Here is an 18,163-nt window from a genome sequence, read left to right as displayed (position 1 = left end):
CCCTCGCAGAAGACAGTCTGACAAGTTTGACATTGTTTGGATTTCTTACTTGTGGAGGATCTAGCAGCACCACAGAAAGTGTGCAAGACATTGCGCTATTAAGAAACACTTGAATCAAAAATATTTGTTTTAATGAACTACTAATTATGATTCATAAGAATTTGTTGTCGCTATAGTTAAACATAGATTCCAAGTACGAATTAAGAAAAACGCTATTAATTTTAATGCAGTAAACCCATCATACATTATATTCCTTAAAATTTCGAGTTATCATACAGAGATCTCGAAATGAATGAATATATGGTAGATTATTTGCTCTCTTAAGCTGCTTACATATTGGGATATCTTCAATCTGCCTAAGTTATTTAATTTAAAGTTTAATGCAACATGATTTTGATGATATGGGATTATAGGCACTGGGATTAGAAACAAAAAAATAGCAAACAAAATAATAATAATATAAAATCTCTTTTATCCATGAACTAAGCCAAAGCCAATTATATAAAACTTCTTGACTTTTAGACAGACATCATCTATCCTCTGTGCGATTAAATCATCAAAATGCAAATAAAATTGCATGTCCGTAGCACAGTTATGCTTGACAAAACAAGTCATGGTCTACAAGTAGCACATAATCTAACTCTGTAAATACTTATTTCATACAGTCGAAAAAATATACTGGATGTCCTGAGACATATAAAAAACTCAAGCCCCAAATACAAGCCATGTAACTGAGCATATTACAAAACGGAAAGCTCAATTTGAAATGTTTTGCAGGCATCCAAATCTTACCAAGCTTTATCAAAGTGTGCCTGCTTCTCCAACCAGGCATCACGGCACGATCTAGATGATACACATCCAGAATTAAGTTAATCATGCAGTTTCTGTTCATAAATATACAACCTGGGCACTGAATAATTTCAAAACTGTGCCAAAAATTGAAGCATAAGAAACTTGTCAGCCAGGATAGAGAAATTTTGCTCTCCTAGTAGAGAGAAAAGGCAGGAGTAAATAATTCATATGTCCTGATATAAGAATATAACAGTTCAACCCTGCATGTAGCCACATTATCTAGCATATATAGAATGGCCACATGATTTATAATCTCACCCAAACTCTTTCTGAAGATACGATGGTAAAGCCATGCCATTGTCATCAACTCATACAGCCCCAGCCATAAGCTTGTGTATCAGCATGGACAATTAGATTATGCCCTCCATGGATCATTATCTTGAGCCCCTGATGGAGAACCTGGTACAAAGGGAACAAATCCTCGGCCCCCAAACATAGGACGCATAAATGAATCATCAAACTTTCTCCAGTAATAATGCACCGTATAGGAAGGTGCTTGAAGTAACATGCGTAAGCTGCTTGGCCTTCTTATATGCTGCTCATCTTCCCCCGTCTCGCCATTTCCAAGCAGTGGATGTTGTAAGCTCTTTGGACTTGATGGATCTGATGTGTAGCCTGATTTTGAGTTTTGTGGCAACACTAGCCTGATTAAAGGCTTTGTAATCAAGCCGAAGACCTGAACAAGTGTATGACTTCAATTTAGCATAATTGTAAGTGGTTATTTAGCCTAAAGGAATTCTTTCCTGTAAACCATGTAATTCAATGCTTGAACTGGATGAAATTCTTCACATTACAATGCTAAGAGAAAAATATGGTAAGAAAAAAAGAAAATTTGACTCTCATCACTTAAAGCATCTCTGACTTCCCTACAAAACATCATCATGGGAGAGCATCAATATCATATGAGGCAGTGATTATCATACATACCACTGTGCTGAAAAGGACCACCGTAATAGTGCTTGTTATCATAATTGCATTTTGGGACAATTTTGTAAGACCTGAATTTGTAAACTGTGAAGAGTAAAGCCATCATAAGTCTCTAGATCCAACACATCAAAGTAGATCAAAGTAGAAAAATGCAGAGCCTACAACCCTCTTAATGTGAAACTTTCAACTATTTCCCCTAATATATGAACTCACATAAGAAAAATTACCTGATTGTAAGCAAGGGCCATTGAAACTGAACCTCTCATAAGACCAGCCCACCATATGATAAACTGGAGAAGAATAGAAAATGTTACCGCTCACCTCAGCTACATTACAAAGCATCATAAATGCAAGACAACACAATGAAAAGCCATCATTAGAAGCAGTTCAATTATCTTACTTGCTGCCGAAGCGTGATTTTAGAACTTGGTGTCTTCTTTAAGCAATTTGACAAGAAGGAAAGTGGGAACACAAAAGCTGCCCTTCCAACCAAAACCAAAGCCAGAAGAACACAACTAAGGCCAACAGAAGTCCCAGGGCTGCATTAAATTGCACTGAATTATGTTAGTTACATTACAGCCATTACAAAAACTCAATGTTAATTTCAAGCAATCAAATGTTAAACTAACCCAATTAATTATAATCAGACTGTGAATAAACAGTAATAGTAATAAAACACAAGACACAAGACGCTAATACCCTGGGAAAACCTCCCTCTTGGAGGTGAAAAACCCAGCCTTAAATATGATATGTATTATCTCAATTGTAGGCAATTACAATATAGCAAACTTATCTCAGATTGCTGTCCAATCAGCAAGTTGACAAGGTAATGAAGGATGTAGCCCTAATCAACAGTAGATGACCAAAAGAAAGGATCAGCAGTAGATGACAACAATAAGCTGGAGCAGAATTGCAGAAGATCTTGACAACTTCGCACAACAATATCCTTAACTGAATTCGCAACAAGTGAAGAGTTCGCTCAAGTGTAGGAGAACAGATTGCATTTGCTAAGAATGATTGTATAAATGACTTCATCTTCAAGTGGATTATATACCATCCTTTTGGCGCTAAACATCCTCAAGTCGGCTTGCAAGATAAATAATTAATATTATACATTTTCCCACGTTAGGTATTGGGTCCAACCCAATAGCCATCACGTTACAATTGAGCCCAGCCCAAAACATAGTTAATTGTTACATTTGGGTCTACCCTATCTACAAGTTACATTCAGTATAGGACCACAAGTTACATCGCCCAATTAGGGTTAGACCAAATTGCAAGTTACATTTCTAGGGCCTGTCCTATCCACAAGTTACATTATAACAAGACATAATTACAAGTTACATGTATTTGGGCCCAGCCCTAAGTTCAATTTACATAATAGATAATACATGTGTATTTTAATTGTCATTGACAACATTAAAATACAATAGATAGGTATCCAAGCTAGCTACTATTTCAACACTCCCTCTTAGCTAGGGAGGATAGCTGCCACTTGTCATGATCCATTCATGACCTTCATCTTGCATTGCCCGCAAGGATGAATGTATGAGCTCCATAGAGTATACTTGCAATAAAACACATAAATATCATGCACTCATTTCATGATGTCCATCTTGCATTGCCCGCAGAGGATGGATCCACCTTGCATTGCCCGCAGAGGATGGAAGAGGTCTTACACCTCAACCTTCTCCCAGAGAGGGATACACTGTCATAATCTTTCATCTTGCACCCAAGCATAGAGTGGAGTTACATAACCATTGTCCTCCATCTTGCACACAAGCATAGAATGAAATCTAATAAACATAATCCTCCATCTTGCACACAAGCAAAGAATGGAATAAACATAATCAGAATATTGTAGTTTTCATCTTGCACACAAGCATAGAATGAAACTACATAACATAATCTTCCAGCTCGCACACAAGCATAGACTGGATCCACCTTACATTGCCCGCAGAGGGTGGAGAGGATCTTTTCTACCATCATACATTGCCCACAGAGGATGGTAACAATTACTCTTCTCCCTGAAAAGATTACACTACCACCTTACATTGCCCGCAAAGGGTGGTTGATACAACACAATGTATCACTGAGGTTGAGACTCCCTCTCAACCAAGGCGGTGTTCTCCACAGCTCCAAGTCTATCTTTTGAAGTACTCAAGCTTCAAGAGACTTGGTGAGAACATCTGCAACACAACATTGTCCTGCCATAAAACACTGAATTGTCAGGTATCTCTATACAACCCTGATGATAAATCAAAGCAACATAACAAGAATTTTGAGAAACCACACAGCTTCTCTTGATGCAACACTTGCAACAATGTATTTAGCTTCAGCAATACTCAATGCAACTGAGGACTGTTCCTGTAGGTTCAAGAGATCACAGCGGGTGAATGCTTGAAGTGTTTTCCTTGTCCGTAACACTTCTTGACCAATCTGAACCTAAGCAGTCTTCTAATGATAGCAGCTTCAGCCCATAATCAATTGTGTCTTGCAAATATATCAAAATATGCTTAGCTTTGATTAGCTGAAGCACTCACCAATCAACCTGCCTCTATTCAGATGAATCTACAAGATCATAGTTGGCTGCAGACATATTCAACTTCTTCAAGCTAGTTTCCATGTAAGTTTACAATCCATAATTCTATAACAATAGAAAACTTGACTTAGAAAATTTCATTAGATCCTTGCCACACTTCTAACCTAGAAGTAATGCATTTTAGTTTTAGATCTTCCATTTCAATTATGAGCTAATTCTTTCTTATATCAAATCATGAGACTATCTTTATCAGTCAGAGTTAGATCATCCACATAAGGAATCATGATTAGCATTTCAAATACTTTAAGAAACAAGTTTTACAAAACCCTAGGCTTATCAAGTACTCTTTCATACCAAGAGTTTTATTGAAGATCATAGGGCTCCCTCTTAATCCTCAATGTTAGATTGATAGCCAAGCATCATAGTATCATAAGTATTCATAAACAAGGATGAGAAATGCCAACTTCACCTTTTATGAATTGGACCCATGACGCAATTATGATCATGACATATCTTCAAACTTCTTCTAATTGACTGTGAAGATCCTTATGCCTTATTTCAAAGCTCCCTCTGAAGCCACATCAATCCAAGCTTATGGATTTCTGATGTCAGTATGGCCTTGGCCCTTGACATGCATCAGCTACTATATGAGGTTATATAAAAATGACCTTGGGTGAGGATCACAACATTCATGATAAGTTAGATGCATCCCTTTAACAATATAACCAATGATACATAGAATGCTGAGACAATACTTATGTGACACAAATTAAAAAAGTCAGCCTATAGCATACAACTTGAAACTTGTACATCACCATACAGGTTATAACAAAAACTCAATCAGATCATAGATGAGGAATTACTGATACCTTTTAATAGTGAAGTACCACATGATGGTGACATAGAATGTTTACAAGGAGAGTGAAGTATACTTACCAATGAAGATACTAACCAAGCAATGATAGTTAGAGCCTGAAAGAGAACTATACTTCCATGGATCAATAGCAATTAGTAAGCTGCAGTATAATCAAAATAATTCTGATAAAGGATATAAAGGTATTTCAGACCAAACCTCTAGTCATCCAACAACAAACACATCAAAGGAATTAATCTTCGGATCAAGCATAAAACAACAGTCTAATATTATTTTCAGATTTGCCCTTTTAGCACTCCAAATTCCAACAACTGCTGGTGGTATATGTATATATATGTGTGTGTGTGTGTGTAATGTCCCCTAATGGGACCCTCTTATATTAAGATCTGTGCATAGTGATTACAATATGGGAACACTATTGTCAACTAAGCTTGGTTTGGACCCCGCACAACAGATTAGTCAACATTTCCATTATGCCTTGATAGACTATGTACATATCATAGTTATGACACAAATACAGAGTATCATCTCTATCACTTTTATAACATCTTCTAATCTCGTATCACTTGAGATTTAGAAGCAAAGGTACAACATATATAATGCAAGTTAACTTATAGCATATGCATTATACATACAATGATATAGTATAGTGAAATAATGCACGGTAGTGCCGTATAAATTTCCACAATATGCTGATATACAAAGTAGAATAATCATGCATTTGAATCACTACAAATCAATAACTCTCAATAGAGTATAATCAATAATGATATCCCTTTCTAATACAACTAAACTCATCTCAAAGAATGCCTACAACAATATGCATATATAATGTTCTTTATTCAAAAACTGAAATAAAACTGTCATCCTCTTAAATAAAAGAAGTAACAAAATATACAAATGCGTCCTTGAATACCTTAACAAATAGTACTTCCTTTTCAAATCCGTTTTGAATTTCTTTTAACAAATAAACAATAATAATCATCTTGGAAATTGCTCAACTGAAATAGTGATCATCTTAACAGAATAGAAGAAAACCTGTTACCATAATACAACTTCACCAAAACTGAGCACCAAATCTAAACTAGTGTTATTGAAAAGTAAACATTGATCATATAACCACAAATCCTTGAATGATCAAACTAAACCATAGGCCGGAGACATCGAACAAGGGTTAAGAATTAAAAAAAAGTATGCTTTTAAATAACCAATTGGAACAAGGGTATGCAAAACTATGATAAACATAGATTACAATAATCAAACCCTCAATTCATAATACTGGGGTATACAAAGTATAAAAGGGAACTTGAACTAGGGTTTACATGAACAACATTAACCACTGTCTATTCCAAATAGTATACCTGAACAAGGGTTTGAATACTAGTCTTAATTTTTAACATAGTAAGTCTTGAGGACAACATACGGGTTTAGCTCCATAACAAAGATTATATAATGTTTCTTGCAACAAGCCCTAACAAGGGCTTACAAAAACAAAACTAAATACATTTAACAAAAATGTTACTTCAGAGGTAAAACCCATACTAGGGTTTTACGAACAGTTGCAAATAATCTTTCCTTAATACACAACTAAACTTGTTTTTCAAAATATAAGTTTAACACAAGCAAAACCACAATAATGCAGAGATAAACAACAACACGCAACTCTACTAACACAATAACCTTTTTCAAGATTATACAAACAACGATAAAGTTGAGGGAAACGAAAACACCTAAAACCACCTCATGTTTCATGTTGTGCTCATACTGTAGGTAACCACCTCCAAACTACCATCATGATGCCACAAGCACTAGTTGCCCTGCGTGCCCTAGCTCGAGGGCACACAAAGATGAAATAAAATGCATGATTAAATCTGATCACTGGTTAGTACAAACTTGGCTCTGATACCATGTTAATTTCAAACAATCAGATGTTAAACTAACCCAATTAATTATAATCAAACTGTGAATAAACAGTAATAGTAATAAAACACAAGACACTAATACCCTGGGAAAACCTCCCTCTTGGAGGTGAAAAACCCAGCCTTAAATATGATATGTATTATCTCAATTGTAGGCAATTACAATATAGCAAACTTATCTCAGATTGCTGTCCAAACAGCAAGTTGACAAGGTAATGAAGGATGTAGCCCTAATCAACAGTAGATGACCAAAAGAGAGGATCAGCAGTAGATGACAACAATAGGCTGGAGCAGAATTGCAGAAGATCTTGACAACTTCGCCCAACAATATCCTTGACTGAATTCGCAACAAGTGAAGAGTTCGCTAAAGTGTAGGAGAGCAGATTGCATTTGCTAAGAATGATTGTATAAATGACTTCATCTTCAAGTGGATTATATACCATCCTTTTGGCGCCAAACATCCTCAAGTTGGCTTGCAAGATAAATAATTAATATTAAACATTTTCCCACGTTAGGTATTGGGTCCAACCCAATAGCCATCACGTTACAATTGAGCCCAGCCCAAAACATAGTTAATTGTTACATTTGGGTCTACCCCATCTACAAGTTACATTTAGTATAGGACCACAAGTTACATCGCCCAATTAGGGTTAGACCAAATTGCAAGTTACATTTCTAGGGCCTGTCCTATCCACAAGTTACATTATAACAAGACATAATTACAAGTTACATGTATTTGGGCCCAGCCCTAAGTTCAATTTACATAATAGATAATACATGTGTATTTTAATTGTCATTGACAACATTAAAATACAATAGATAGGTATCCAAGCTAGCTACTATTTCAACACTCAAACCATAGATATAAGCTCACTTTTTTGAGTTAGCACTTTCAGATTAATCTAAACTCAGAAAATCAGAATTTAATTACTAACTAAATTGATTAAATGAAGGGTTTGTAGTTTTCCAGATTTAAGCATAACAAAGAAGGGAACAAAATAAGAACAAAACACAGTTACCCTGGGAAAACCTCCTAGGAGGAAAAACCCAGCCAGAAAAGATCCTCAGATCTGATTATGAATTATGTTCATATGAGGGTTACAACACTTATCTCAAGTACTTGAAGGTGTTTGTACTTAGGACTGATAATGTGACCACAAAACTGCACTTTCACAAGCATCAAGTAGTCACATCTGCACCTTTAACCCTTCCAACAGCAATCAGGTCCAAACCCTAGGTTGGTAATGTATGGAGTCTGCTCTTTTATGGACTGCAACTTCAGTTTGCTCTCCTCCAACATCAGTTCGCTCTTCACATGAATGAATTTCACACTTTTACTGGCAGAAGTAGATCGCTGACATAACTGAGGTATTTCGCTATAATGGCAGATATAATATTCCTCCTTTACTCGCAATGGCAGACATATATTTTGCATGGAATAAAATGAATAATCAATGTGTGTGATTGAGGTGGGAAGCATCTTTATTTATATGGTGCATTGTTCATATATGTCGGCTTATACTTGAGTCGGTTTTATCCTTTAATTTACATTGTTTTCCTTTAATCCAAAATGCATTGATTATGGGGTTGGACCTTTCCATGTGGCGTGGAGAAGCATGGGGGTTCTTAAGGATGTGCCGCGAAGTATAGGGCCCAGCCCTACACGCTAGAGGAGGGACCAGACCCTTAGGCGGATTCCAATGTTCCCTAAGGCAATTGGAATCCGCCATCCCTAATTACAAACAACAGACATGGATACCAACAATAAGAAGGTACAAACAATGACAAAGAATATGAGCAATTTTCTATTCTATATCTCTTACTGTTCTAAACTCGCTCCAAAATTTCCCTCTAAAACAAAAAATCACCGCACTTGCAAGAAACTATGAGAAAGAATTATGTTAGCATAATTCAAAAGCACATTTTAGAAAGTCCCCTTGAAGGATCATCTTGATCATAGCTGGTCACCAAACCTGGCTATAAAAGACTACTTAGGAAAGTAATTTCTTGTGTGTATATTGTCAATCAAGATGTACTTTTATCACAAGTTACAGTTCTGAATATTTTGGAAATTGATTAGAGCTTTTCTTTGTCAAGCAATCAAAGTGGAACAAAGTTAGTCCCATGCAAAATGGAAACAAGGATGCTTACCAAAGGAAAATAGTATTAGGATTAGATAACATCCTTGAGGCAAATCTTTCACAACCCACGCCATATGTTTTAACACAGTTTTATAGAGCCCCAAAATCCTAGAGAGAACTGGCTTATTAGAAAGGGAGAAGAATAAACTACCATCCACAAATATCCAAACTAGGTTGATGCAGCTCAAAAGTGCAGCCTATGTTGCCAACAAGGGAGTAGATAAAGCATCTCCAAGTACAAAAATCAATATGAAATGAATAAGTAGGTAAGCCAGCAGATTTACCAAGAAAACTTTAAGCTCTATTAAAGAGGTGACCTGTATAGAATTACAACGCATGCAGCATAATATTAACTCCAAGAGCACAGTACCCATGAATATGATACAAAGGTGTAAGCAGGTGATATTGACAAAAATCATGGTCACAAGAGGGCACATTTCCTTCCCCTTGGAAACCTGCATCCCCATCCCCAACTGAGTTCAGGATGGTGGGGCAGCAGAGGACATCCTCCAGCTGTTCCCAACTGCATTTCCAGAACAGCAGGATGAAATGGGAGATCCCTGGGCCATTCCCAACTTTTTGCAAAATATTGGAACATCCCTGAGACGATTCATGAGAACGAAAGAGCAAGAACATCAATGGGACTTTTAGCCATCCCCAAGATTGCGTGGGATATCTAAGACATTCCCCAGGACAGTCACCATTATCAGAGATGCCTCTCAACTGTCTTGGGGATGCCCAGAAATCCCTGATGCAGGAAAAAAATTGCCCCACATTTAAAAGAAAATACTTCAATTTATAAAATATCCAGCTACATTTACATGCAATCCCTATGCAATACTATCCTTATTTTGAGCATTGGTCTTCTAATCCTTTGCATGCCAAAAGGAATCTCTACGCATACACTTTAATCTCTGTGCATCATCAATCCACACCATCTGTCCTCCATTGCACACACAATATCTGAGAACTGCTATGTGCTTGCAAAGAATAACCTTGCACGCACTGGTTTATAATGTAAAGAATAATGGGAAATTAGTTTACCTTCCACATATTTCTTTCACAATTAATTTTCAGAAGTGCTGATATTAGAAGAATTGAAGACATTAAGTGTGGAAATTAAAATTAATTGTGATAAGCCAATGACAAATTGTAAGAAATAAGTGCAGGTACTAAAATTATTTTGAACACTATATTTGCAAAGAATAACAGGTAAATTAATTTTCCTCACTTTATATCAAAGATCAAAATGTAATTTTAATATCAACTTTGAGTCTTTGACACATCATATGAATGTCCAAAATCTTTCATAAATTATATGAATGTCCAAACTTAAATTTTAATGTCTATTTTATACTGCCATCCCCAAAAACAGGACCCCCAGACTGCCATCCCCAAAACACGTCCTGTCACCCCCTGCTATCCCCATGCTTCAAATGTCATGGAACATGGCCAGATGTTCAGTCTACTGTAACAAAAGCAGGATATGAAATACTGAGAACCATCATACAGTCATTAATAATGAGTCTAAGGGCATGACCTCAAGAGTAGCCTGGGTTGAGAGGACTTAATGAAGATGTCCTCAGAGATAAGGTGATCAGTGCTGAAAGAGAAGTGAAAAAAGGCTGTCCATATTTTCAAGATTGATCTCTCTTACAAGTGCTTGCAAGTCCTGAATCAAACTGTGTATTAACTTTTAACATCAACGTTTTGGATCTCCATGATATATCATTAAGATTAGGAAAAGCTTTAGATAAATTTGCAGAACTTTCTCATTAAAAAGAGGGGTGAGAGAGATGGAATGAGAACCAATAGAAAGGAAATAATGGTCTAACAGGGTAGAACCAATAGCAATTAGAGAATAAAAAATTCAGAAAAAAAACATGAAATGACCAGAAACAACAACCACCTTATAAAATAATAAAAAAGCTATAATTATAGCTCAACAACATATGAAAGAAGGAAATGATATAATTTAATAAGCTAACAATTAAAAGTGCACTAAGGATGTATTGGGATAGAAAAGGGGCAATTAGAAGATTGCAATTACTAGTACTATTAATGATTTGAAAGCTAAGAGACAATTGAAATTAAGGTACAAACATTAAGTAATATTATTTATAATGATATTATTAATAAGATAATAATAGATTAATAAAATAAAGGGGTGGTTATTAATCAAGGAGTAGAATTAGAGACATGCAATTATTAGTATTATAGTAATTCAAATGCTAATAATAACAAATTGAACACAGTCAAAAGTTCAACGGTCGTAACTACAACACCCGGAAACAGTGCATGTTCACGATATTTGAATATTGTTGCCTTGATCAGGTTGATTTGGGCAAGACCTCTCGTCCTAAAGGTCCCAAGCTTTTCACGATTTTTTCTTGAAAAAATTGTCTGTGGGTTTTCACAATTTTTTCCTCAAAAATTGTTCGTAGGTTTTATAATTTTTGTCCCTTGAAAAAAATTATTTTCAGGTTTTCTTGTTCTCGGTTCTCTGATTTTTTCCACAAAAAATCATGGGAGGGTTTTGCTTGATTTTTTCCTCAAATATCTGGTGTTTTGCCGTGTGATTTCTAGTGTTTTGCCGCACGACATTTTAGCGTTTTCACGATTTTTTTCTCAAAAATTGTCTCCTGGTTTTCACGATTGTTTCCTCGAGAATTGTTTGCTGGTTTTCATGATTTTTTCCTCAAAAATTGTTCGCAGGGTTTATAAATTTTTCCTTAATAATTATCATCTCTACTCCGTGTGGGATTTTGGTTATCTGGGTTTTACCGTTTTTTCCACAAAAATGATGATTTGTAACCCTCACATTTCTTGGTTTTTCAATTTTCTCCTAAAAAATTGTGAATTCTCTTTTGGAGGGTTCCTGTTTTTCAGGGTTTGAGGGTTTTTTCCTCAAAAATTGTGTTGTTGTAGTCAAGTTTGGGTCTCACCTGGAGTTGCCAGGGCGAACATCTGCAACCGTGGTATCTTGCAGTATGTTTTGGAGTTGCTGGAGCAAACAGTGCTCAATACTCTTCTGCAAAAGGGTTTGCCGATTTTTCCTCAAAATCATGGTCTCAGGCTTCTATAATTCGTGTGTGCCAGTTCTATAATTTGCGTGTGAGGGTTACATCAATCATCCGAAATCAGCTATTCTTGGTCATTAACACTCTGCAGATCCTGGGAGGGTCTCCGAAGTAGCAATGTGTTCTTGCATTTGTGATCAAAAGATCTGCAGTGTCCTCTGTTGGGTACTTAGTTGATACAATGACCATTAAGGGAGGGTATTAGAATAATTAATTCTTTTAGTCAGTTATCTTTTTAGTGGTTCTATTAATGGTCATTTAGTTAGTCATTTAGCTTTTTAGATTGTCATCTTAGTTTTCAACTCATTTAGCTTTTTGCTTTTTAGTCCGTTAAGTGAAACTATTGCTTCTTTTATAAGAACGCATAGTTTGCTTTTTAGATTTTAGCTATTAGCTTTATTTAGCACTTTAAGTGTTTTAGCTTCGTCTTGAAGCTTTAGATTAAGAGTTTGTTCTTTTTAGAACACCGTCTTGTAAATTCTTTTATATACACATGTATATTCGTTATTAATTCATTCAAGTTAATTCAATATCACTCAATTATTTTTCAATTACCTGTTGTGACCTTTTCACACATCGCCCCATTGCAAATATGGACCCCCTCTTTTTCTTAGCAGTCTAGTTGTTTTTTAGGGTTTAATCAATCTGGCAATGATTTTGAGTTGTAATTGCACATTTCGCCCTTAGGGGGTTACCAAATCAACAAATCCATACCTTGTGCTTGTCAGTGTATTTTGGGGTTGAAAGTTGTCAAAGATGTAAAATCTTGCAAATGTTGTCAAAATTGCAAATTCTTGCTAAAATTGCTAAAAATTGTCAATGTTGTTAAAAGTGTCAAGGTTTGTAAAATGTTATCGGAGTGCAAGGTGTCACTAGGAATGGAGAAAAGAGCTAGAAGTGGTAAGCTTGCTTGTAATTCCATCAAGAAATGCAAGAACAATGCCTAAGGTCATGAATTACAAGTTCACATTGTGCAAAACCCTAGGTAAGAGAGGTGTGAAAATTTGGCTGTCTAGAATCAACCCCCCTTGCACCACGTATATGCACTCGCATTTGTGCAGAAGCCTAGTATGGTTGTGCTTAGGGTAAATGAGGAAGTGGAACCTAAAATTGTCTAAGTCGTGATCAACCTTCCCTCAACTTGCATTTGTGAATACACCTAACCTTATATGTGCTCTAGAGCAACCTTCTATGCAATCACACCCTTCAAATGCACTCCATGCATCTTGTGCAAGCATGACCATCAAATGCGCTCAAGCATGAGACTTGTGCAAGGCAACATCTTGAATGCGCCTCGGTTTGTGCATTCAAGACCCCCATATGCGCTCAACCTTGTGCAAGACAACCTCTAAATTCCACCCTAGGCAAGGTAATTTAGTGCATAAACATATCTCAAATGCCCCCATTGGTGTAAGGCCCAAACATGCAATTTGCATTACAAAGTTGGAAGGGGGCCTTGAAACATGTCAATACATCAAGGGATGCAGTGCACTCCAACTTTGTGCAAATCAATGTATCGAACCCGCTCCACATCAAATTGTGCAATTACAACCCTCTTATGCGCTCTTCACCATTTTGTGCATGGAAACCCCTAGGATGCGCTCTATCACTTAGTTGTGTATGCACTCATCTCAAGCCCACTCACCTTAGCTATACAATGGAATCATCCAAACCCGCTCTACATATATGAGCCCCACTTCCTTGGTTTGTGCATCTAGCCCTTCAAATCCCGCCTTACACCAAACTTGTGCAAGCACACCTATCAAGTGCGCCCACATCTCTCACGCATTGTGTTGTGCATTCCACCCTATGAATCCTGCTCTACCTAGGTTGTGCATATTAACCCTTCAAATGCACTCATGACAAATTTGTGCAGCCTTACCCTCTAAAGCCTCTCAGCATAATGTTGTGCGAGCAAGACCTCCAAACCCGCTATGCAAGCTTAGGGCTCATTTGTGCCCAAGAGGGATGAAGGATGAAATGAAGTGTGAAGTCGGCCAAGGAGTCAAGGTAAATAAAAAAACATTTTAACACAATACAAGGTCAGCCTAGCTTGCAAAGGGATGTGACCCTAGCCTTGGATGCCTATATAAGGAGAGTAATGCATTATCATTTGACCACAATTCATTTCGATTAAACAAGGCAGAGCAGACCAAGGCCTAAGGAGCAGATCTGGAATTATCTTTCATCAGCAATTTTGTGTTTTCAACCAGCACTAAGGCAAATTTGTAATCTGATCTTGTGCAAACCTGATTGTGACTCCTTGCATGCGATTTGGAGGGGTTTTTTTTCATCAGTTTTCAGGCTTCAATAGCTGCGAATTTGCCTCAGCCTTGGTGCGAATTTAGGCAGACCTTATCAAACACCAAAGTTAGCTCCAAGCAAGCCTACTCCCAACTACAGCTAGGTGCGAAATTTTGCCTCAAGGTAGTGCAAATTTGTCTTGATCACAAACAAAGTAAATACCAGCCTTCATCTCTTTGTTAATCAGACCTGACTTAAAATTAAAATCAATCAAGGGTAAGCTTGGAATATATTATTTAAAACCAATTTCTTCTATATCTTGACCTAGTTTGTCCTTGCATTGTCATTTTCAAGTCAGAATTAAGTTTGGAAATCAATAAACTATGCATTTGAGAAGAGTAAAAGCGTTGCTACAAGCTGGAATATCATCATGAAATTTAAATTTTAATAAGTTCATTCTCAGATACTTCTTGCATTTCGTCCCTAACCCTAGCATCCTTTCATTTGGTAACTTAAGTTGTTTATTTTCAGGTAAATGTTAGGAGCACGGACCAGAAGCAACTCGAGGCAAATACAAATGAAGAAAGATTTCAAGGGAGTCCTCATGGAGTCGAGGATCACTTTAAAGTGGCGAAAGATTAGTGACACCAACTCGGGGCACATCGATGTGGAGGACTTCCAAAATCAAGTGTTTGGATGTGGAAATCATAGTTCTTCCATGATGGCAAGGAAAATGGCAAGGAATGGAATAGCTCAAGCAGCCAATTTCCCCCCAGCAGTACAATGCAATGAGTTGATTGCGGAGTGTGCCAAGCACTACAATTCAGAACAAAGGCAAATAGTAGGTCCGGATGGCAAAGTTTTAACTTATCACCAAGGCTGCGATTGTGGAGGCATTTGATCTTCCTACCTACAGCTCCATGGTCCAGGTCCTTAAAACTAAGGAGGGTGCATTAGCAATGTACAACGCCAAACCTGAGTCATGTGTCGAGATCATCAACAATGTTTGGATGAAGCATCCAAGGCATCATCCTTCTAGGCTACCAAACAAGCTTTTAAAATTTGATTTTGAGGACGGATATAGCGATCTTGTCATAATGTTGAACCGAAACATGGGATTGCCTCAAGCCTTTGCCTATGAACTGTGGATGTGGAACTATATTGAAGAAGTAACTAAAGGAGAAAAGATAATCAATTGGGCTAGGTTGATTAGCGACAATCTTGATGAGCAATTGAGGGAGGTGGAGCGTGTTGTGTTCACACCACACCCCTTCTCCTCAACGGGGACCCCTGCTGCCTCCATCTGCCTGCAGGAGACAGAGAGATAGATGTCTGAACAAAGTCGAAATTATTGTGGCACTCTATGTGCCTTGCTAAACCCGTCAAAATGTCGATAGGAGGCTAGAAACGTAGGCTCGGGCACCCATTTAGAAGAGAAAGGAAAAACAATAAAAATTGATAAAATCTCTCTTAATTCTCGGGCCTTCAAAAGCCAATAAAAAGTCGGTGAACTTCAGGCAAACACTTAGGGTTGAGTGCACAAACTAAATAAGACTAAATCCCGATGAAAGCCCCAAATTTCGCGTGAGGTCAGTAGGGCCAAAATGCGAAATGGAGATTGCGATATTCACCAACGTCGGGAGTTTGTAATATTAAGTGGCCCCTTCAATATCGAGCCTGCAATGGCCGATAAAAATATCGAAGATGCTCAGGCGTTTGAACCTTTAAGCCTCCTAAACCATCGAACAAACACCTAAAACAGAATACCAACACAAATATGAAGTCGCTTTTGGTCATATATCTTGCCAAAATCGCGATTTTAATTGGAACCTCTGCATACGCCGACAACAATACCGAAAGTCGACTTTGCCAAAGCTCTTGATATCGCCGTCAAACATCGACGAGAATCCTGAAAATGAGTTTCGTGGGCAAGATGAGTTTGGAATGGTTTTTTTTACATAGCCCTTTTTTGTCATCACCCCTCAAATCCGTCGAAAGTACACAAAGGCTTGTATTAAGAGGCGTTGAATGAAGGAAAAGAGTCGATATAAATAAAGCAACGCATTTTTTCCTGTGTTTTAAAAGAAACATTTTGTGCCTTCAAATATACCGGCAAAATACAGAAATCTCCCAAAAAAAAAAAACGCAAATAAAGTAAAATAAAAAAAGGAGAGTCAATTAAAATCAAATGCGTGTGTTTTAAAAGAAAAAACATTTTTGCCTTCAACCCCCGAGCAATACACCAAAATAACCAAGGTGCCAAAGTAAGAAAAATAAAGGGAGTCGGTTTAGAACGAAGGTCGAAAACTCAAACGCTTTTCATGTCCTCCCTTTAAAATATTGAAAACTTAAAAGCACTTTGATGTTGACAAAAATAATGAAACAAATGACAACTTAAGTTAACTTCAAAGAAAGCATTCTTTTCTCACCCCTCTTAGACACCGAAAATAATACCAAAATGAGGACCTGTAAAGTATTAGATAATAAAAAGGGTAAAAAATATAAGATGTTCAGGTCCCCTTTGTAAGACTCTTTTTATTATTTCGCCTCCTCAAGGTGATGACATCGCCGAACAATAATGCCAAAGGGGTGTATGATGTTTCAAATGACAAAAGAACAAACGATAAAGTTCGGTGTTTTACGTTTCTAAGTGCATGGTTGATTGATCCCGTATTTGCTTGTCTATGCAAGATGAATGGAACCACATAGGACAACAGGAGAAGATCCAACACACAGACGAAGCTTTGATTGTGATGGGGCCGAAAGGTGAAGGTGTTGCACGCAGGATCAAAATGATGATCGCAGAGCAATGCCAGTGAAAGACGTGTTGCAAAGCCAGGGGCAAGGCATGAGGATAGGGACCTTCACCACCCCACCAACAACAAGATTGCAGGATGGTGAACATTCTGAAATACACAGCTGGAAACAACAACAAAAAAAAATCTGTTTGTAAAGTAGAATTGATTTTATTGTGAAAATACTACTTGTGGGCCCCATTGATGCATTTAAAACAAAGGGGGACACAGGTCAGTTATTCCTCAGCTACCTGATTTGCAGAATTGATGAAAAATAGTTGTAGGTAGATGAGAAAGTGGGTGAAAGTGGCAGTTGGGAAGTTATGGAAGTTACTAGGCATGGGTTAAAGTTGCTAGGCTTCTAGAAGGCATATTGCAGCCATTGGATGAGTTCAATCCTGGCCTCTGATTCAAAATTGTAAAATCTATAAAAAGCAAGTGCCTCTCTTTTCTAAAGGGTTAGATTTTTAGGAGTTAGATGTTAGATAGTTAGATTTCTAGCAAAAGTAGCTATAGGTAGAATAGGACTACTGACCAGAAATTGTTGTAAAGGCAATTGAAGCAAATCAATAAACATTGAAGTATGGTGTTTGTTGTTTTCCCTACGGGTGTGAGTGTGTGTTTAGTGCATTGCAGATAACCAAAATATGACAATATACACAAATGCAGACAAATAGATGAACTCAATACTGCATTCTCATTGATAGCATGTGCCAGTACATCAGATAACATCAAGCCCGTACTATCCTCCCACAAACTGGAAACAAGGACGACTATATAGGTGTCGGC

The 18,163-nt window shown here is 37.2% G+C and overlaps 1 protein-coding gene across 5 annotated transcripts in view; it reads right to left on the bottom strand.

Annotated features, from left to right (window-relative positions):
* Positions 1 to 497: 497 nt before the first annotated feature.
* The window catches only part of LOC131077033 (sodium/hydrogen exchanger 1), a 182,190-nt gene continuing 164,524 nt past the window's right edge, over positions 498 to 18,163 (bottom strand). For 4 of the 5 annotated variants that reach the window (XM_058014396.2, XM_058014395.2, XM_058014392.2 and 1 more), the window contains exons 12-15: positions 2,180 to 2,318; positions 2,007 to 2,069; positions 1,780 to 1,863; positions 498 to 1,528 (exon numbers count right to left, since the gene is read on the bottom strand). In XM_058014396.2, the coding sequence (XP_057870379.1) occupies positions 1,208 to 1,528; positions 1,780 to 1,863; positions 2,007 to 2,069; positions 2,180 to 2,318 (607 nt within the window). In that variant the 3' untranslated portion in view covers positions 498 to 1,207. The remainder of the gene's footprint in view (positions 1,529 to 1,779; positions 1,864 to 2,006; positions 2,070 to 2,179; positions 2,319 to 18,163) is intronic. The other variant, XR_009113518.2, reaches the window with a different exon arrangement.

This window comes from Cryptomeria japonica, chromosome 9 (genome assembly GCF_030272615.1).
Source record: "Cryptomeria japonica chromosome 9, Sugi_1.0, whole genome shotgun sequence".
In the NCBI taxonomy this organism is placed as follows: domain Eukaryota; kingdom Viridiplantae; phylum Streptophyta; class Pinopsida; order Cupressales; family Cupressaceae; genus Cryptomeria; species Cryptomeria japonica.
This window is presented reverse-complemented; position numbering and strand designations above follow the sequence as displayed.